The 22274-nt window shown below is 32.9% G+C and overlaps 2 protein-coding genes across 2 annotated transcripts; both read right to left on the minus strand.

The window, feature by feature from the left end:
• Positions 1-651: 651 nt before the first annotated feature.
• LOC149910364 (chitin synthase chs-2-like) lies at positions 652-16133 on the minus strand. Its single transcript, XM_090113025.1, has 24 exons — positions 16043-16133; positions 15362-15469; positions 15036-15280; positions 14779-14945; positions 14363-14696; positions 14064-14263; positions 13666-13978; positions 13362-13582; positions 12819-12904; positions 12352-12503; positions 11896-12158; positions 10580-10790; positions 10161-10361; positions 9321-9547; positions 8506-8673; positions 8037-8342; positions 7524-7753; positions 7049-7169; positions 6658-6810; positions 6223-6399; positions 5716-5883; positions 5170-5401; positions 4653-4813; positions 652-854 (listed from the first exon to the last, which is right to left on the minus strand). The coding sequence occupies exons 2-24, from the start codon at positions 15457-15459 to the stop codon at positions 723-725; spliced, it is 4566 nt and encodes a 1521-aa protein (XP_089969151.1). The 5' UTR covers positions 15460-15469; positions 16043-16133; the 3' UTR covers positions 652-722.
• A 660-nt stretch (positions 16134-16793) lies between these two features.
• On the minus strand, positions 16794-21247 carry LOC149910365 (uncharacterized). The gene is made up of 8 exons (XM_090113036.1): positions 21228-21247; positions 20813-21101; positions 20425-20541; positions 20085-20319; positions 19895-19988; positions 19218-19387; positions 18823-19071; positions 16794-18699 (listed from the first exon to the last, which is right to left on the minus strand). Exons 2-8 carry the CDS (start codon positions 21026-21028, stop codon positions 17081-17083), a joined length of 2700 nt encoding a protein of 899 aa, XP_089969162.1. The 5' UTR covers positions 21029-21101; positions 21228-21247; the 3' UTR covers positions 16794-17080.
• Positions 21248-22274: the final 1027 nt, after the last annotated feature.

Here is a 22274-nt window from a genome sequence, read left to right on the forward strand (position 1 = left end):
ACTCAACTATAATAGTTTGCTTTTAAACAAATTAAATTCCTCTACGAATAAAGAATAAGACAGGAAGCGTAAGTGCACTCTTAAAATTATTATTTTTATATATTTCTTGCGTTGAGAACGCGTGTTTTACTTTTTCTAGTAAAAAGTAGATTATTAAATTATTTATAAAATTAGTACATGGTCCACATTGTGAAATTACAACAATTAAATACGTACATCTACGGTAATATTACTTTTAGTTTCTCTGCATATAACATTCGGCAAACTGAATGAACGAATGAATGAAATGAATGAGTTAGGTACTGGATTACCAACAACATTTTAAAGATGATTCAAAAATTTACATATTAGTTATGATTATCATTAGTAAATTTAATTAAAAATTCAATTAGTCACCGATGTTCTCGGTCATGTGTACTTCTTTATTTTTTACACCATTAACGTTTTATCAGTACATACGTACCAGAGAAAATTTTATTACGATATATCTTTTTTTTATAAAAAAATCTGAATTTTAATCATGCATTTGGGGAAAATGAATGAAACTAATCCCGCGGTATTGTTAAAGTTTTTCTCTTACATATTTTGTCTCACTTATACTTCCTGACCTACCTACAACCTAGCCTCAATACCATCATTCTCTTTTTTTCTAGTCTTCTTACACTTCCTATCCAATCATTTATTCGTAGCAGATCCCACCAATAAATAATGCTTTATCGTAATCACATATAGCTCTCGCGTTCCCGAAATCTCACAGTACTGCGTCTGGGCGGTAGGGGCGTGTCCTCTTCGCTGTCGAGGGCCGGCTCGTAGCCTTTGTTGAAGGGCATGCTGGCTCGACCGACCATGTTCATCTAGGAAATTATTTGTTTAATAAATATGTAGTTATTTCTGACAAACATTTTATACAAGAAACTTGACTTGTTTCGGAACGCTTTTGAATTTCTCACACAATTTGCAATGCCATAAAATTTCAGTCTTGTAATTTCTGTCTATTCATTCACAAAAATAGATACCTAAGATTTCAGTGAAGACAACACAGAAAGCTGACCCGTCGAAATTCGCTTATCTTTGGAAGAAATAAATCATAAATGTTCCGCTACTAAATAAATATAGTGGTGGTCATATAATTAAGAACGATCTGAAGTACTAGAAATTTTTATTTAAATAATGTCATACACAGAGATGTTCACCTTCTGAGAAGCAACTAGTTATGTCATAAAATAGCCACATTAATAGAGCAACTAAGTTTAAGAATAAATAATAAAATCGCCAACAATATTTTTTTCTAAAATAATTTATTACCAAAGCAACACATTCAAATAATAGTGAAGCTGGACAAATAATTAAGAACGATTAATTTATCTGCTCGGGAATTGTTTTGTATGACACTTTCATTTAAAAAAAAATACAATAATACGTTGCGAGAAAAATTTGTAAAGCAAGTTAATACATTTTTAACTAAAATTAATATTTAATAGCATGTCCACGGCTTTTAATTACTGCTTTACACCGGCGAGGCATTGACTCTATTAATTTTTGACATTTTGCTAGAGAAATAGAGTTTCATTCTTCTAAGAAAACGTTGTACAGCTCCCTTAAATTTCGACACTGTGTATTTGAAACCTTTTTCTTTACTTCGAACCGCAGATTCTCTATTGGGTTTAGGTCAGGGCTGTTAGCTGGCCAGTCCAAAACAGAAACTGACTGCACTGTTAGAAATTCCTTTACAATGTGTGCAGTGTGCTTTGGATCATTGGCATGCTCGAATGTCCAAATAACCGGTAGAACTTCTTCAGCATAAGGTAACATTGTTTCTTCCAGTATATTTTTGTATTGGAATTGATTCATGTTACCTTCTATCAACTTTACAGGTCCAACACCATGTCCAGAAAAGCACCCCCAAATTTTCACATTTCCACCACTGTGCCTTAATGTAACTTTCGTGTACTTAGGGTCGAATTCTGTATTCGGAGGACGTCGAACATATCGTTTTCCATCGGAACATACTCTGTTTATTTTCGTTTAGTCAGAGAAAAGTACATTTTTCCACTGTCACACAGTTCAGTTTTCATATTTTCTTGCAAATGTAAGCCGGGCTTGCTTGTGGCAAAGTTTCAACATGGGTACTTTTCTTGCTATCCGACCGTGCAATTTTTCTTCTACCAAACGTCTTCGAATAGTGCGTGCTGAGATTGATAAAGGGTTATTTTCGCCGAAATATTCTTTTCTCAGCCCATTGGACCCTTTAAAAGGATTTTGTTTCACCATACGGACGATGTTTCGGTCATCTTGAGGAGTTGTTTTTTTCTGTCTTTGCATACGTGGGACATCCGAAGTTGTTTGATACGTATCAAAATGCCTTATGGCGTGGAAAACCATAGTTTGAACATTGCAGATGCACTTTTTATAAGACCAATTCTTCCCGCGAAGTTTTATTATAACTTCCCTAGTAGATTTATCACAACTTTTATTTATTTCCATTTTTTTTATGAGAAGTAATCACTTTTAATCTTTTGCAACACTTAATGGCGCCAAAATTATACAAAAAACCACAACACATAACACACAACAAATCGAGTCGAGTAACAAAGTATAAACTATTTAGCGTTCTTAATTACGTGACCAGCTAGTAAATAGGAATACTATGTTTAGAAGTCGTGTAAAAAGTTTGTCTATTAATTTTTAGGCTAATCACGTGTATTAATGAATACAGTGATTTGTTGGAAAAGTATTTCTATATCGAGAAAAATAAAAATAATTACATGAAATTAGTTATGCATCTTAGTCTGAAAAAATCTTCCCTTTGTATCAGCGTTCTTAATTATATGACCACCACTGTAGATACTTACATAGTGAATGAAATTAATAGACAACCAATTAGCCGTCAGGATAATTATAATGTTATTAAATTGGTAGTGCAGTTTAATAACATTATACATGTACAATGTACACAGTAACATAGACTTATGCACGAGACTAGGTGATAGACATTTTTATGAGACAAGGAACAAAACCTGACTGTTCCGGCTTTCTAGAGTATAAAACACGAGATGATTGATTTTATAATAAAATTCCTGATTGCATTACAGTGACTGACTGAGTTTAGTTGTAATTATACAAGTCAAGTATCATTATTATTATATTATGATATTGTTTTGTATATGTATAGTAAAAAAATATGTTAAAATAGAGCGATTACAGACTTACTAGCCATTGCTTTTTAATCATTTGTGTGTATCATAATGATTCAAAAACGTTACTAAAACAAATACAGTTGAATAAATTGTAGAATTTGAAAGTATAATCTGAATACAAACAAAGTGCATATTAATAAATATTGAATAGAAATTGTAATTAGATAATTACTTACATTAAAAAATAATTTAAAAATTGCGTGATTAAGGACAATCTTCATATTACGCGCGGGCATTGACGACAAATTTTCTGTTTGATTATTATTACTATTCAATTTCAATTCACACGCATCTATGTTTAAGTTTAATAGTGATAAGTACTTATAAAAAAAAAAAATGTTTTTATCAATTAAAAGTGTTCGTTTCTAAAACCTTACATATAATTTTGAATCTCAAAATATGTATGTGTAAGTATATAAAGTTAATAATTATTTGACATTCAAATAACTTCATATACTTACATATACATATTTTACCGACCGTAAACGTTTCGGTAATATCTAAAATTGTTTTTTGCGCATCAGATCGATCGATGTTCCGAGCCGCCATTAAGTTCGTACTGTACACGTTATATTGCAAGAAAGAGGGGAGACAACAAAAGTCTTTCTCAGTGGTAGGGTAGAAGGGAAAAGGCCCTGGGAACGCATTCCAATGCGCCGGTCGGACCAAATTAAAACGACCGTAGAAACTAGCGTGCCTGAAGCTATCCACATCGCAGAAGATCGAGACAAATGGCGTAAAATATCTAAGAAATCACAACTCCAAAATGATCACGGCACGACTCAGCAGTGAGGAATTCGACTTAAGGGGCTGACAACACCAAATTGAAGTTATTTGAGCAGTTTTTTAAGAAAAGATATTTATTCTAGCCCATTAAAAAAAATATATGTTAATATTCATCATATTTCGAAGAACGTGGACGGACTCGATACATAATTGGACGAAATCGGCTCGATAGAAAATAATTGCAAAGATTGGTCTTAAAAACATCATTAAACGATTCTATGTCTTTATTTTTTTGACGTACGGGTCTGCAATTTAAAACACGAAGTCAACATATTCATACCTGAAACTCTAACGAGTCATATTTCGCATATGACCCACACTTTTCCTTAAATCACATATTTTCTTATTATTTTTATTATTTCTTTCTGGCCCCTCCAAGTAACAGTGATATTGCGCTCTCGTTTACGCACACTGTTCAATTGTATGGGAGTAAAGCGCAATCACTGTTAAATTTGCTCTTAACAGCCCCTTAAAGCCTTGTATCCACTTGAGCATGCTCAGTCGAATGAGCGGCTCATTTTGCCGAGCCGCTTAAGTGGAGACGCCTGAGCATGCTCGGGCCGCGCGTGCTCAGGCGTCCCTATTTGAGCGGCTCGGCCAAATGAGCCGCTCATTCGACTGAGCATGCTCAAGTGGATACAAGGCTTTAAGGAGAAGCAGTACACTCACGTCGACCAGCGGCTCGTGGTACATGTAGGCGGAGTCTTGCGGCTGTAGCTGCGAGCGGCGCCGCTCCGCCAGCACGGAGTCGCGCCGCGTCATCAGCGCGCGCAGCGTGGCGCGACGCGTGGCCGGGTCGCCGCCCAGCGACGGGAGACGGGATAGCGTGTCTGTTTAACAAAGATTAAAGTAAATTGATTTTAAAAAATATTAATACACACAAATAAATTTTAAATAATCGCAAACGCCATTTTGAATATTACTTTTGGCTTAAGAATGCGATTCCTAACAGCAACAAAAAAATGTTTTCCACCCTGGGTGGAGATTTGGTGCTTGGTAAATTAAGGCTTTAATTCATCGGACTAAGGTGGATATTAAAATTTATTACTTTTGGTAAGTTTTGTGTAATACTGTCTGCAGCTATATACTAGTAATAATAATAAGTTTGAAAACTGGCACCAAAGAATGAAAATTTAAATATTTGCGAACACTGCTCTGAAACATTTATTTATAAAAACTAACTCACAATTATCATTATTCTGCAGTATAGTCAGTCGCCGCTTGAAGTTAGCATCCAAATTAATAACACTATGTCTGTTATCCCGTGCTCGCTCGAGGTTGTGAAGCGTTTTCCGTCTAGACACTGTAGAATCGTCAACACCTCGCTTTTCCAAATCATCTACGTTGAGTTTCTGCAGGTCTTTCGCGATTTCCACTGCTCGTTTTTCGAATAAAGCGTCGCCTTGAATATCGTTGGGCTAAAAATGGTAACGATAATCTTTGTAATATTTTGTAACAAATTGTTGAAAAAATTTTCAACCTAAATAGACTTATTTAAAAAAAAACTTTATAGGTATATCAATCCTCTCGTCTGTGTCGTCGCGTTTGGAGGTTGGGTTGTAGATTTTCCATGTCTTTTATAGGGAAATTTCAGATATATTAAACTATACCATACAAGGTCACTTATCGCATAGACCTTTCCAAAAAGAACTAATCGCCAGTCGGCTTAAAACATTCTACAAAATATTATAATAAATTACAATTATTTTTAATAAAATAAATAATAACTCACACTCTTAGTGAAGTACCAGTTGAGTGACACAGTTGACAGCAAGTGAGTGAGCGTTCCCAGTCGATGCAAGAGCATTCCCAGGAACTGTATGATCATCACCGACCCAAAGAAAATGATTAACAGAGAACCTATCGGCTCCAACATTAAATATTCACGGTCGATTTCCACCTAAAAAATTAACTCCTGTGTAAGTGACATAATCAAATGCGTTGAAAAATCTTGTATACTTAGGTACTTATTTTGTGAAAATAAAGACTCCTATCATAAATTTCAATACGATATTAATGTTATCAAAATGACACAGAAAAAAAAGGAATCGTTTTTGTCTTAGTAGACAAATTTATTCCGTACCTGATTTTGACTATGCCAATAAAATAATATATTTATTCATACTAATATATCAAAAAATGGACTACCAAACAAGGTAACCAAAATGGGTGTAGTGTTTATGTAATACAGAATATGTATAATTAATTTCAAATGAGATCGATTAACAATAACACTCACTAGATTTCGGTCTCTATGATATTCTATATGTACTTTCTGTCCAAAAGGCCATTTGATATGCAGCTGATTCTGGTTCAATTGTAGAATAAATATAATAAGCACGAACAGCGCGTTGAGCATCAGAAAAGCGAACACCATGTTATCACGCAAATTCTTTAACTCTGTCGTTATACGTTCCTAAAACAATGAAGAAATATTATTTTACAAACTGTTAAATAAATAGTTATTTGAAAGTAAGGATTTATAACATTAAGTGATTTTCATGTTGCTAATTAGCAACATGAAATTCGTAATTACGAAGGAGTCAAGTCAGGCAAAACATTGTTAGATATGCTTTTCACTTTTTGTTGATTTTAATAATATTTGACGAATTAATTAAAAACAGACCTATGAGGTTTACTAAGAAACAAAACTTTTGTATATCATAATTTTTACCTTTTCTTCTTTATTTTCATCAATCGGTCTCAAATAAGCGTCTATGAGATCTTTCCAGAACTCCGTCTCTGCTGTTGTCAAAAAGTCCACTTCACCTTTCTGAAGGTTTGGATCTTCTATCCAATACGGATTGATTAAATCATCTCTTTCTTCCTAAAAATACAGTAACCTTTCATGATACAATTATTAAAAAAGACAAAATTACTAAATCAATGCCACATATTTTTTATATTTAAAATTACTCCTAGTAATCCTATAAAATAGAAACACTAAAATATTAAACTAACACCAAGCAGTTATCATTATTATATTCTCCCATCACTAAAACATTGATTATATAAAAGGGTAAGCGTTATGTATTACGAATTAAAGCAAAAAAAATTATAATTACCCTAGGTATTTCCACGGAGTCTTCACTGTCAGCATATTCTGGTAACATAGAGAGCGTATCGTTCCGAATTCCCATAGACGAGCGGCGTCGAGGACGATTATCCATTTCAGGTGGAGCACCTCTAGAAGATAAAAATAGAATAACATGAGAGAAGTATATCAAACACAACGTTAATTTGTAAAGAATAAAATTAGAATATAATTTCTACTTCATAATTTTGAGGCAATTAAAAATAGTATTAAACTAACAAACTTTAATAAAATTTTGTAAACAATATATATATGTATACCATAACTAACGGTCCGACCCGGCTTCGCCCGTGGTACCTACATGTTTAAACTATCCTATCTCTCAAGTTGGATCGAACTGCACATGGTGTGCGAATTTTATTATAATCGGTTAAGTGGTTTAGGAGTCCATTGAGGACAAACATTATGACACGAGATTTATATGTATATACCATAATAAAACTTACAAAGCATCCAATCTCTTTTCAATCTTCTCAAGTGTGTTGGAAATTTGTAACAAATGTAAATCCTCTTTATGATCTTTCGGGTTTGTACAACATAAAATTTTGAAGAGACCGGATATACTGAATTCTAATGAACCAGTCGTTTCTTCAGATTTTCCAAACCAGCGCAATACACTTTGATTGTCCATTTTCTTTTTGGCTTCCTCAGCTGCTTTTTTCTCCATTTCTAATTCCTGAAAATCCACATTTCATCATTGACATACTAGACTCAAAATCATCTATTAAAAGGTATTAACTATTAACCTATTATCATTTAAATTAACACCTTATTTCCTTGCAGTAGTGTTCAAAGTCTATTGTATCGCTCATTAGAAATCTCTTCCTTCACACTAAGAGTTTTGCCTCGGACATTTTTGAGCGGGATTGTGAGTTAATTTTTATATTGTTAATATTCGATAAAGTATTTTTTTTTTTCATTTCATTTAAGTAAAGTAGAATAATTAACGAACTACTGACCTTCAATGTCTTCTTCTGCGCTACTTCTCGGGTACCCCACGAGACGTTGTTAAGATTGCATAGCGAATATATGATTAACAACATGTACATACTAGGGATGGTAATATAATAAATTCCAAGGTATAACAAACAAGATATTTCTTGTGGATGCAGTGCGCCAGTCACAAAGAAAATACCGAATGTTGCCACAAAGAATATACTAGATGGCGCTAACCATCCATCCTCTACTATCTGCAGTGCGATACCGATTATAACAATCATCATTATCATAGCGTAAAGACATGTTATGAGATTGGCCAGTTTTAGCTGAAACAAATTTTTATGTTTATTAATAAAAAAAATAATTGTTATTGAATTGTTCAAATATGTATCGCAAATTCCAAATGGAAATTAGAGTCCGTTTAACTAAATAACGAATTTATATTTCAAATCGTTATAAGAATAAACATAAAACTAATAAGATACCTACTTGAGTATCAGATTTGCATGTCATGCACACGAGGATGAATAAAAATACTGGCACTGCATTCAGAATTAATGCTTGTAAGTTACTCAGTCCCGTAATCGCATTAATAGCACCAATCATCATAAGAAATATCGTTCCTGGGCCAAAAATGGTGCCTGACATTAACATACTCTGAAAAAAAGTGCATTTCTGAATAAGTGCTCGATTACTTTTGAAGTAATAGGTCTGGGAAATCAATGGTTTATTTAGACCTTTCCTATACTCTTTGAATACAGTATAACACAAAATTTTTAAGTAGGTATTTTTATTATTGGTTATGAGAGTTATCAATGAGAAATATGCATCAGTTGTTTTCATTAAAGAAACAAAAGAATTTGTTTCAAATTTAAATAACTTATTGTAAAAAAAATTCTAAACAAACGAAAACTTTTTGATAAATATAATAATTATTCAATGAGTATCTAGAACTGAAACATTCCTAAAATATTTCCGAAAATTAAAAAATCTTTCCTAGATTAGATAATAATATTTATGGATTTGTTGTTGGTTATGTTGGATTAAGATATAATTCGGTTATTAAAACATTTAGATATAGGTCATGAACACTTATAATCTTAATTAATAATATGTAAACATTTTACTGATTTTCTAATCCAAGTAAGATATCTTTTGGTTTTGTTCTGTCTATTTTGATTGTTTAAAAATGCATGTTTTGACTGCAAGCATAGTTTTCTCCAATTTTAAAACTATCCTTCTTTTAAAGGCATTTTATCTCAAAAATAATTCACGCAATTTACGAAAAACCCCATTGTACATACCTGATAAGCGATATACAGCATAGATATATTGTCATTGACCCTGACGGTATGTTTAGCGTCGGTTAGCAGATCTAAAATGTTCGCCATAGTGGAGGGTACCCATCGTCGTCGTTGGTTGAAGAATTCGTCAAAACGTTCAGGACAATGCGTGTACGCATCGGAGGCGGCTGAGTATTCTACTCGATATCCCCTTTGGAGCAATAGAGTGCAGAGCCATCTATCTTCACCTGGGGTAAAGTTAATTTTTGACGTGACAACGTCTTATAATTCGATAGCGCGGGCTGCACGCACGAAAAAACATGGCTCATGCGGCGTTACCTCGCTCTGAGGCGTTCCATGTAAGGCTTGAAGAGCGAGCGAGAGCGCGGAACGAGCGACAAAGAAGCACAATCGGACGTTGTCACGTTTAACTATCATCAGTAAACCGACAGACAACCATTTTTTTACTACATTTTTTTAGAATGATTAGTAAATATTTACGGTAAAGTTGTGTATTGTCTCCCGTATTTATTTCCGAATTTATGTCCCGTATTTATATCCCGTATTTATGTCTAATAAATAAAGATAGTAAATACGAAACCTTTTTTATCTCCTGTTAAATAAATACGAATTCGTTCAATCGTTAATTGTGTCTGATCAAATAAACTATCATAACAGTTTCACTTACCTTATTTAAAAAGAAATGAAATGGATCATAATATCAACATTCAACATGAGTATTTTGATATTTATATTATTATAACAATACAAATTACCATTACTTCAATGTATTACTCATACTACACTGTTTACAATTACTCATAATTAATTACTATGTTGCAATCATTATAAAATACATACCTTGATCGTATTGTACGAAGTGCCGAGCCTCACTAGCAGTGAGTGTGTATTTCCTCATAACATTATCATCCATAAGCGCTTTTCCTCTGAAAAGCGAGAAGCACCCGGGACTGCAAAGCACGCAGCCAATCATATGCTCAGTTGATTTTTGTAGCCAATGACCGATGGCATATTCAAATATTTGGTACCATGCCATAAAACCTGAAAAATGTTTTTTCTGTTAAATATATAAATAGCATAATTTTGGGGGTATTTATAACAATGGAATTTTGTATATTTTTCCATTAAAGAAATGAAAGTTCCTTCCTGTCATTGAATAATTGTGTTTATAAACAGTAATCCTGATGATATTAAGACAAAAAAATCTGTTTACCCTTCTCATGAGTGAAAATATGTATTACATTTGAATTATTTATTACCAGATCCAACTGGATGAATTCGACCGCATGCTGCTCCCAAGTTTTTGTCCTTTTTCATCAAATCAATGAGCAGCGTCGCCGCACATGGCTTGAAATCTATGTCACCGTCCAACGCAAGTAAGTACGTATTTTCTGCTATCACTTCTTTCCGGTCCACGGACAGTGGCAAATCCATTAAGCGATGGCCGAGTAAATAATACATGTACATGACCTACAAATAACAAATAGATTATTATTGTTTCATTTAAATTCATTCTAAGTATATTTACAATTTTCAAAATCTAGGCATTTTCTGTAGGTACCATAAATTCTAGAATATTTTGTAGCACCATGCCAATATAATTGTATAAAAGATAAAAAGCCATAACTATTTACAATCCCAATATTCGGGGAGTAATCCGCGTAATATGATAATTTATTGATATCAACATAAAATAAACAAAGAGAAAGCTAAAACACTAAATATTGCAATAAATGAAACATTAGGGCCAAGATCAAGATAAACGATAAGGTTAAGGTTAATGCATTGAGCCTATATGTGACAAATTGTTTATTATCACACCTTTAAAGAGCACTTATGATAAGTGTTTTACGCAATTAACAAAGTGCGTTGCAGTCATGCACATTATTTAAAAATAAACTATAATACTTCTATAGAAATTCAAAATTGATTGCTCATAAATAATCTAGTGATAAGGAATGATTATAGGAATGGAAATTATCATACATCCATATTATCACAAAAAAATGCGAAAATAAGGGCTTTAATCGGAAATTCGTAGATATATGTCTTTCTTAGTGTCTGATGATCAACAAAAAAATATAATGAAAATATCGGCTCGACTATTTATGACAAGGTATATATTATATCGTTTTAGTCTGTAATGCATTCCACATCATAACAATCAAATTATATAAAAAATAAATAATATTAATTAGTCTTTTATTTTAGTCCTTATCGAAGTCATAAAAATCTGATACTTTTAATACCTAATGATAATGAGTTATGACACATATAATATAAGTGTTGCAATCCATTGCCTTTGTGTTGCATCGTAAACAGGAAATAACACTACAATGTAGAAAATACAACTGTACTAGTTAAATCTATCATTATTTTCGTCTTTCACAAAAGACAAAAGTAGTTAAAATTAAAAAAAAATTGTGACTGTTAAATAGTTATCCAACAGAAAGCGCATCTGGGCGAGTACTTATACTACTATTTTTTCAGAACAGAATACTTTTACTTCTAATTCCAATATTTGGTATCATAAAAAGGCCTGGAATGATGATAAGAATGATGGTGGTATACCAACCTGAGACCATCTCTTCTTATGTCTTATCTTAGACTTGTCCTTCAAATGGCATATCATTTTATTTTTCCCAGGCAATGTCCACACTAGCCTGCCTCCGTATGGAGTGGGATATTTCTTCGGTGGACGAAGCCTTACATTCGTCAAATGCACTTCGGAAGCTGCTTCATCTATAGTTTCCACTAATGTTCTGACGAAACGATTCACTTGAGAATCTTCCGCGCTGTGATCGGATATTTCGAACGCGTCATCCAAATATATGTTAGCTATAATATAAAACATGTACCGGCTTATAGACTTACAAATAAAAGTTGGCTTACAACTATTGGCACGGATCGTAGATTATTTGTACGGGTAACTAAGTCGCATCTGACTAGCACTTGACTGATTTTAATAATAATTAACGAAAAAAGGTAACAATATTGCCAAGTTTGAAAAGTTATTTATAAAGAAACATACCTTCAAGTTCATAATAGTCCGGATCGATAATACCAAGATATTTTTGAGCGACTCTACGTGCACTCTGATCTTCGTCCAGTCGAAAGATTGATTTCAAGAATTCCATCATCTCCTCTTTCGTCTCATGCCACATGGTAGCGCAAATGTAAATTCTGCACAACATTTAAACATGGAATAAAGTAAGTTGAAGTTATTTGAAATATTTATTATTCATTTTATATTTTACTCGTGTTGTATGTTCACGTATTCTCTTACGTGATTTTTCAATTAAATTTAACAAACCAACTAACTTGAAGTTAAATGTACTTAGACTTTTCAACTTATTCTGAATTCGCATTATTAGGAGGAATAGTGGAAAAAGTCGGGTCGCTTTCAGAAATTGTGCATATTGATTAATCATATAAGATAAATCATAAAAGTTTTGTTGTTTATTAATATTTAATATGAATGAATGGACCGATTTTTACCTAGTTATACAGTCTGAAGGTTTGACATCTCTGGGTTCATCGACTGAACTTGTTATTGAAGCATCTTCTTTTAATTCTTTTAGTTCCTGAAAAAATTCCATAGTCAAAAAAATCTTTCTTTAATATAAAAGCAATGATTGCACGCCATCACTAGCATAATATGCATGTTAAAACTGAAACTGAGAACTAAATTCGCATTCATGTTCATGTGTATATGTTGATTATCATAAAACTTTTAACATAGATTTTCCCAATAATTCCGGAATTATAATAAAAACTCGTCAGTTATGCTATCTCCAACATAATTTCATATACGTTCGATATTATCTATTTTATCGTAATAGCCTTCGTATACCATCAGTGTCATTCGACTAGTTCAAGATCAAAAACTACGCCGATGAAAGCAAGCCTTACAAATATTAATTCTATTAAGTCAATTGAATTAATATTTGAAAGGCAAACAAGTTGAGGTTCAAATTTAGTAATAAGATTTCATATAAGGATATTTGGCGCGATTTTAAAATCTAATAATATTCAACATACCTCTATAGATATATCAGTTTCTTCATCCATAGTCCGGTTCAAAAGTAACGACTGGTCAATAAGCACTCCAGTATACCAGGGCTTAGCAAAAAGCTTGTCAGTAGCCGCTAACCGTTCGCATCGAGGTGTCCAGGTGTGAATCGTTATCCATGCTTGGGACGCAAGCCAGAGAAGCCATATCCAAGTCATTTCACGACTTATGTAGTGTTTTAAAAAGTACACTACAAAAAAGAGCACGGATTAGATATTTTATTTACATACAGGTTATGTACCTACCTACTTAGATATATTATGGATAACTCACCAGGCGGAATAACGAAGCTCAAATAATCAGGAATGGTGTCGTGAAAAACGCATGGATTAGCATTTCTCGCTGCACATAAATAAATAAGCAAATTGACAGCGACAGGCCCAACAAGCCCTAATGAAAACGTGAAACTGAACTTTTGTATGAGAATCTTGCATGCAAATTTTGCAGCTCCAAAACAGACATATGCAGCGACAACTTGAATAAGAGCAACCCACAACGACGTAGCCCAATAAGCTGGAAGTATGAAACTGCCCGCAATTATAGTACGGTCCAAGTCTTCAACTGAATTTTGGAGAACAGCTTGCACCTGTAATAGTATTAAATATATCTTAGTATACTATAAGAATTTGTATATTAAATTCAAATAACGCTTAAGAATTGAAAATAGTCACCTCATGCACATAATATTCGCGTACTCCGAAGGCTTTGGTAACATGAGAAAAGAAAGTTTTTGAATCGTCTCCTTGAATTTCCATTGAGATCATGATGCAAATCATAAACACAACTATTTTCCATATGGAAAGTATTCTTTGTGTAAAATATCGAGTCTTTTTTAGGTCATCGCGTATTTCACATATGTATAAAAATATAACTGCAATAAAGTAGCATGATCATAAATCATATATTTTACAATCATTAACTAATCAACAATGTTTAAAACATAGGTAATTAATAATTATGAATCATATACCTGCAACATGTCTATCGATATGCCCAATAAAGTTTTCCCACCAGCCTAAAGAAATAAATATGCAAGCCATAGGTATAGTCCAAAGAATAGGAGTACCATCCAAGAGAGGCCAAACAACAAACGCTGTGACTTGGGCAGACACAGACAATACATCCAAAATTATAACGATATAGTATCGAGAGTTGGATGGATCTCGCGTGAATGCATTCAGAATTCCAGGTATTACACAAAGAGCATTCATCAACATTGTTCCCTTCACAACATCCAATTCAGGTAATATGATAAGTAAAAGTGTGGCAACACCGACAGTCTGTAATGTTTCTATTAAGAAAGCCTGAAATAATGTTATAAATGAAAAGAAAACTTAAGCACCATATTATTACAATGTAAAATACGAAAAAAAAAGAAATATTTACCACAAAGAAAACCACAGGTGTCGGCTTCTTTGCAGTTTTGAAAAAACATATTCGCAATGATCTCATAAACACTCCTAGTTCTGGAACTGCAAAAACTATGAGCGCTGCCCAAAGCCATGTTATTCGCTCTTCTAGTGTCAAAACTGTTAAAAATTGTCTATCCAAAGCTAAAAATTAAAGGAATCATTTTTAAGTACTATATTATCCTAAACAAAACTTGAAAAAGAATCTCTCTATGTGCACGATCATAAACATACCTAAAGCTCTGTTACAGTGAGTAATTTGACGTCCTTTTTTGAGTTGCGATGTGATAAAGAGTAATGTTCCTTTGGCGACGACAGCGGAGCCCAGTACAACGGCAAAAACAAGAATGTAAGCAAGAAGCTTTAATATTTTCACGCTTCTATCGACCCAAACAGTTGAGGTCATAGATCCACTCTCTTTTTTGACAGGGACATCTCTGAATAGATTCCATCCTTTTGTTTCTTGGGCTGTCCGTTGACTGCAAATCATTGAACGCTTATTAAATATATTATTATAAAATTATACTGAGTCTTCATAAACAAAAGAAAGATATACACACTCTAATTCATCATTGTCATCATATAGCGGCTGAAACTCCGAATCGGAGAGGTCACTGTCATCTGGAATACCTTTGTATCCTGACTTTCTTGCAGCCATTAGTATTTAGCTGGAAATATGGAAAAGTTAAATATACGTGTTATCATGTCTTTGTTGTGATTTGAATAATTTAGATGATTTTGCGTGATTATTGATAAGCAATTAATATTTATCTAATGATAATCGAAAGCTTACTGTTAAGCTAGTTAGGCAAAACAAATTGAACATTCATGACAACATATTTCACTATCGCAATTACATTAAAACGTATATAGTTGATTAATGAATTTGGAATAAAAAAATCCATTAATTAATTAACCATAACGTGTTAAATTTCTAATAAGTAACAACACAATTTCTGTTACATATGTAAAATATGTATATTGTGTATTTATTTTTAGACTTTATCGTGTAAACCGTAAAATGAAAGACAGATAGCGGCACATAGCACACTAATTAAAAGTAGGTACACGTACATAGGTAGGTACTTCTCATTTTCAGAAATTCAACACAATTACCTTAAACACAACTTAGTTTAGTTTGGAGGAAATACACACGTTACACATACAATAAAATAGATTTATCAGTCATAGAGCCGTATCAATTAATGATCTAAGAAACAATAATAGGTAATGGTACTCACCCTTGATAACTATATCACAACATTGCTTTCTCATAACTGTTAAAATTTAAATATTTTTATTTCAGCACTTCACAATAACACTGTAATCACCTCACTTTACAAGCTTGATATATTCAAGTATGCTTGGTCCGATTGAAATTCCCCGTATCAAAAACGTCATTATAATAATTATCAGTTGATTATTTGTTTATCGGCTATTAAAAGAGATTGGTGATCGTGATTTCTTAAATATTAAGGAAGCGGCTTTTCGTATTGATCCTTACTTTTTTTAATGCCTCGTAACTATTCATATTAAATCGTACACTTTATATAATATGATCTACTGGTAGGAATATTAAATGCAATTAGTATCAAAACTATTTATATTTTAAAATAGATTTAATAATATGTATACGAACTTATAACATTTATAAAAGAACTATGTATTAAGGTATATATACCATATTAAGAAGTAGGTACATCATATTATATTCACAAGGCTACAGATGCTAGTACCCAAAAATAATCATATAATGAATATTAAATGTTATATTTTTATCAGTTATCATTATTTATCACGAATGCTACTTGAATTATCCTTTTACAAGGCTTTATCAAAAAGACAAAGGATAAAAGTAAGAAAGGATAGTTCAACAGGAAACTTTAAATATTGAAAGTATTTCATTATTTATTTTTGGTATAAAAGGAAGTTGCTAAGGACGTAATATTTGTCAGAAATATTAGTTAGAGATATTAATAATAAAAAGATGAGTTAATTTTACACTTACTTTATTACACACTTTTTAAATGCAGAATCACGGTACACAAATAAATATTCCTACCAATTATAAAATCAACACCTTGACGAGATTTAATACTTTTAATGCTTTATTTTAAAAGACTATTAGAAATTATTTTTCATTCATCAGTCTTACCTAATACTTCGCTAAGAAAACTTCTTTTTTGTCATGCTGTTTCGAAATAATAGACAACATAAAGTTGTATCAATCATCAAGATTCAAGAAATTCAATTCAATTTCAATGTTTTACATTACAAACTTAATTTTGAGATTCATTCGAATTTCGATTCATACTATAATCTTGCGTTTTACAGAAATCCATAGGATCATCCATCTTACTGTAATTACTTAAACCTACGTGAGTCATTGAATCTGCAATACTAGTGGTTGCTGGATAAGAGTGCGACGATAAAGGTATGGGCTGCACATCTTCTTCTGTATGTTTTCTGACTTGACTGTAATCGGCTGCATAGTCTGGTATAGTAGTTTTTTTCGTTAGTTCCAACATTTGATTGAGATAAGAATCACTACCAAGGCGTGAAGATATACTAAAATCTGTAGCGGATGTCTCTAAACTCATCGATTTCGGTACATCTTTTGAGGATGAACTAGCCTCTGGTTGTTTCATTGGATCCAATAAAATATTATCTTTTACTTTTCCAGAAGATCCAAAATCAGGTGGAAGATATGCATCCTTATTTCCTTTTAATAAATCGTGAGGAGATTTCATAAGTGGACTTTGATCTAAACCAACCTTTGTGGATATTGGACTGCTGGTTGAAAGAGGTTTCAAAAGAGATTCCTGCATTTTCAATAATGATGGAGATAAGAACATGTTATTTGCGGCTAGGGTAGATTTCGACATAGGATCCGGTATACCTAATATTCCTGCACTAGAGTATTTACTCGCTGAAAATAGTGCGTTAGCAATATCGGCGGAACTCATCATTAAATTCGACGCAACACTAGCAGGGATGGGTGCAGCAGAAGTAGTGCAACTTGTCGAAGTACTAGTCGATGTTTTTTCATAGTTACCAATGCCACTTGTGAGACTTTGTAACGAGGCAGCGTATGAAGGCAGTTCAGGCAACTTAGAACCAGATAATCCTGTCGCTAAATTTGTACCTAAGCCAGGTGTAAGGCCTGTTAACATACTGTTAGCTGCCGCTAAACTATCGAGGCCGGTGGCACCTAAAGATAACGGTAGATTAGATGGGCCTAAACCTAATGCCATATTTGTTAACATATCCAAACCAGTATGATATGACGGTGGCAAAGGTGTAGAAGACTTTGATGATTTAGAAGATGTTGGCAAGACTGGAATATTTAAAGGCGATTCGAATTTATGCGGAGATAGAGAACCTATCGCAGAAGACACGTTTATCGGCGGCACACCTGCTGGCCTGCTAACCATTTGCTGCAAAGTACTGACAGAAGGAAAATTAGGTATGGATGATGTCTGGCTAGGTTTAGATGCTGGGATTGGTTGCGGCACTGCCAATAAAGCATCTAAATCCATTTTATCGTCATTTTCAGATGCGCAACCCAATTCACCTTTAATAAAATGCCAAAGCAAACCGTCACTTTGTTCTCGCGGAAATTTCGGTGTTAACGTGCATTTTAACTTATCTAGAAAAGTAATATCCGGTTTGAAATTCTCTTTGAAATTGACGAAGGTTTCATCAGCGTGTGTGAAGTAATATTTAATGCTCCTCTTTATTTGCTCCATTGCATGTGTTGAGAGATGACTGTCATGAATCATATTGTATTGCAATAATAATGGCCGCGGATATTCAGTCGGCCTCTGTTCTGATGGTGGCATTACCCAGAAAAACGTCAAAGATGACTCCAAAACTGGGCTCTCTGGATTATATGGCGCTAAAAAAATAAAAATAATTATAGCAACTGGACATGAGTAGAGAAATATATTTGAAATCTTTTAAATATTCTATTCTTTCACAATAAACGAAATAACAAATATTTTCAAATTAAAGTACTTACAACAAATAATACCAAGACAGGGTGTGTAAGATATTTCTGAAGGCCCACGCATCTTGATTTGGTACTCAAGTTGATTATCACAATCTCTTAGACTTGGCATAGCTGGGTTAGTGGGGTGTGAATGGTACCACCCGAGCAGTGTAAGACCAAGTTTCTCTATTTCCATTTGTATTTCAAATTCAACCAACACCCGTGGCTTGCTATCACTTTTGCTAATCAAACATGGAAATGTGTGTGTAATTACTATATCTGAAATTAATGAATATGTTAATTTATTTATATTCAGTTATCGGTAGACATACTTATTTTCCCAAATTAAAAAAAAATAATTTTGCATTTATTCACAAAAATAAACATTATTAAAACTCCAATATTGTACATAAAGTGAATCTTACTATGTGTGTTCATATCCCATGTGCCTGCAAGATACCCATATACTTCTTCTTTTTTCAAATGGCAATGAGTATCAAGGACAAGGCTTGCATTGGAGCTTACAGACACTATAAAAGGTTGCACTTTTCCAGCAGTCGAAAATGAAACAGCTTCAATCAGCATATTTGCATCACTAAAATATAATTATATAGGGCATTAATATTCAGTTGCAATCAATTAAGTTACAAAAAATCTTAAATACGTCATAGGTAATATGTATATTGTTAGACGTAACTTTTGATTTAATATTTTTGTGGATGAGTACTTGTCAATAAAGTTGTCACTGTTTCCTGTCCGAACATGTCGCATACTATAAATTGCCGCGTTCCTTTGACTCGTGGCGCATTCGTACGAATCGTGCCAAGGGGCTCGGACGTTGTTTATACGACGTTCGACCCAACTACCTTCACTTTGCTAATAGTCGTTGACTTGCTGCGATTTGTTATTAACTACCTACATCAATTAGGTAGCTGTGTAGAATCACAGTACATTTTTATTACATTTCAAACTAATATTTAAACCGGCCTCTCTCCCGTTTATTTTTAACAATATTTTTAATTATTTCTTTAAATTGAAACAGTATAGTTCAGACAAAGTATACATTATGTTTATCACACAAATGAAATAAATGTCTACTTACTGTTGCATCATTCTATTTGGAACAGTATTGTGTTTCATTACAATTCTTTGTGGTGGGGGTTCAGGTGGGCTTTCAACTTCCATTTCTGTTTCCTCTGTAATTAAAATGATGATGATAAAGTTGTATGATAGGTTTAACAAGAACAAAAACTACTTTCTTTTTTCTAGTATGTATAAGAAGTTAGTCTTACCATCGCTATGCATATTTTCTCTTTGCAATTGTTTCTTCCGAAGATATGTTGCTTTGATTGTATCTAATTTCTTTCCTTTATACTTAACCGAGGCCCATCCACAGCCAGATCTTTTATCGGGATTTATTATTCTCTTGCAGTGAATGGCCCACGCTGATGGGGAACAAAATATTGTTTCTGTTTCGTGTGACTTTATTTTACCATCAGCTTGCAAATCACCAACAAATTTTTGGCCCTACAATTAAAGATTAAATTAAAATAAATAATTCATACATTCAATTAAAATAATATATATATTCAAAAGAATACATTTGCAATAAAGGTATAACAAAATAGTTACCAAATACTCAATTGTCATAGCTGCAATTCCTGGCTCTAGCATTTTATCCTCCAAAAGCATTTGCAGGGTGACACCTCTTCCAGGCATGGACTTACTGCCTGTTTGTGCTTCAGACTCCTACAAAGAAGTTGTGAAATTAAATAATTGGGCATCAGATTTACAGAATAAAAGCATATACAGTAGAAACTTGATTATTATTACATTAAAATTATACAGAAATACTTGATTGTTGACTGTGTGAACAGCCCCACTTATTAGAATAAAAATACATCAAGGTTTCAGTTTTAAAATCATTTCTGATTCAAATTTATTTAAAAGTATAATAAATATAAATTAAAAGTTCAAAACAAAGAAGCATTTACGCCCATTATTAAATTATTAACAGTACCTCATCAGTAAACTCTTCTCCACTAGCAATATCATCCTTCTCTTCTTTTTCTTCTTCATGAGGTTCTTTTCGGACTTCATTTGTTTTATCTTTCTGTTCTTCTTTATCTGTATTGGCGCCGACGGACGCTGGTAATTCTGACGGTGTACTATTTGCATATTGTCCACTACCAGACATTAATGCAGCGGCTAAATGAGAGGTTTGCAAATCCTCCATCGATTACGAATACGCCGCAATTGTTATTAGAGTAACCTAAGTGATTCTTAGTTATTATTTGCTCAGCACCTGACTATTACACAACATATAAACAAAACATTGTAAATAATCAGCGACACAAAAAGTTAAAAGATCGAAGAAATTAATAATTGTAATTTATTTTGTAAGCAATAAACAGACATCAAAATTCAGAAAATACCTCAGGAAAATACACATACACATCAATAGTCAATACATCATAGCAATACATCAATGATCAACTGTGTTATTATTATTTTTTTTAATATTGTATTTATAACCATGGATACAAGTCCTTCAGTCGATCAACTGTGTTAGTACTCAGTGTGTTGCCAACGTTCATGTGGTTCATAAAATCTCCATACTTTTTTCTTATATTCTTATTCTTATTATTACATAAAACTTTGTAGTCCGGATCATATTTACGAGTATTTTTGAAATTCAATAACTGTACGTGTACGTGATTACAATAACGTAAGTTTATAAAATTACAAGTTGTTCCTTAATTTTACTATATTATATTCTTAATTCTAGCAACCATGTCGAATTGTTTACTTAATTTTAATCGTATGTCGTTTAATGTTTTTATACGTATGTAACCAACTTTCCGCCCGCGGCTTCGCCCGCTTTGCCTAAAACAATTTATTAATTATTGTAGTTAAAACCCTTCTTCGAGAATCACTATATAGCTATTAAAAAAACCTGTAAAAAAAAACCATCAAAATAACCCATCAAAATCTGTAGCGTATTGTTAAAGATAATAATATTAAGCACACTACCGGCGGAAAGCAACTTTGTTTTATACTGTAATATTAGTGAAATAGTAATTGGAAATCATTGAGCTATTATAACTACGTACATAGAGAAGACACTACGAACAAAATCTGTGTGACAAGCGCGGCTGCTAGTGAGTCAAAGATTAAGCGATGTCATCGACTCACCGCTAAAGGTGACTCTTTTTAAATGTTCTGCCTATTACTTATCAATTAAAAACAATTAATGTAACAAAAAAATATAATTAATCTAATAGAGAAATTATTTAAAAAACTCATCAATTTAAAACTTTTCAATTAAAACCAATCAATGTAACAAAAAAAATTGAAACGTAGGTAAGTAATTGATTTTCATCTTTCATGATTTAACCTTTTTAAAGTGAAACTTTTATTACATCGTCTCAAACTTTTTGGTCTGTGTAGCGCATGTCGCGTGACGGTCGAAACGTAGATAC

Source organism: Colias eurytheme, chromosome 2 (assembly GCF_061535395.1).
Source record: "Colias eurytheme isolate Ceu_HAF_F1 chromosome 2, ilColEury1 Martin Lab GWU primary, whole genome shotgun sequence".
NCBI classification, from domain to species: domain Eukaryota; kingdom Metazoa; phylum Arthropoda; class Insecta; order Lepidoptera; family Pieridae; genus Colias; species Colias eurytheme.

Coding starts and splice junctions, on each gene's coding strand:
- LOC149910364 (XM_090113025.1), bottom strand. CDS start 15,459: ATGGCTGCAAGAAAGTCAGGATACAAAGGTATTCCAGATGACAGTGAC. Junction 10,791..11,895: donor ATAAGAAGAGATGGTCTCAG/GTTGGTATACCA, acceptor TGTTATTTGTAG/GTCATGTACATGTATTATTT. Junction 7,754..8,036: donor CGCAGAAGAAGACATTGAAG/GTCAGTAGTTCG, acceptor GTGGATTTTCAG/GAATTAGAAATGGAGAAAAA.
- LOC149910365 (XM_090113036.1), bottom strand. CDS start 21,028: ATGGAGGATTTGCAAACCTCTCATTTAGCCGCTGCATTAATGTCTGGT. Junction 19,989..20,084: donor AGAAAATATGCATAGCGATG/GTAAGACTAACT, acceptor TTTTAATTACAG/AGGAAACAGAAATGGAAGTT. Junction 19,072..19,217: donor ATGGGATATGAACACACATA/GTAAGATTCACT, acceptor CATTAATTTCAG/ATATAGTAATTACACACACA.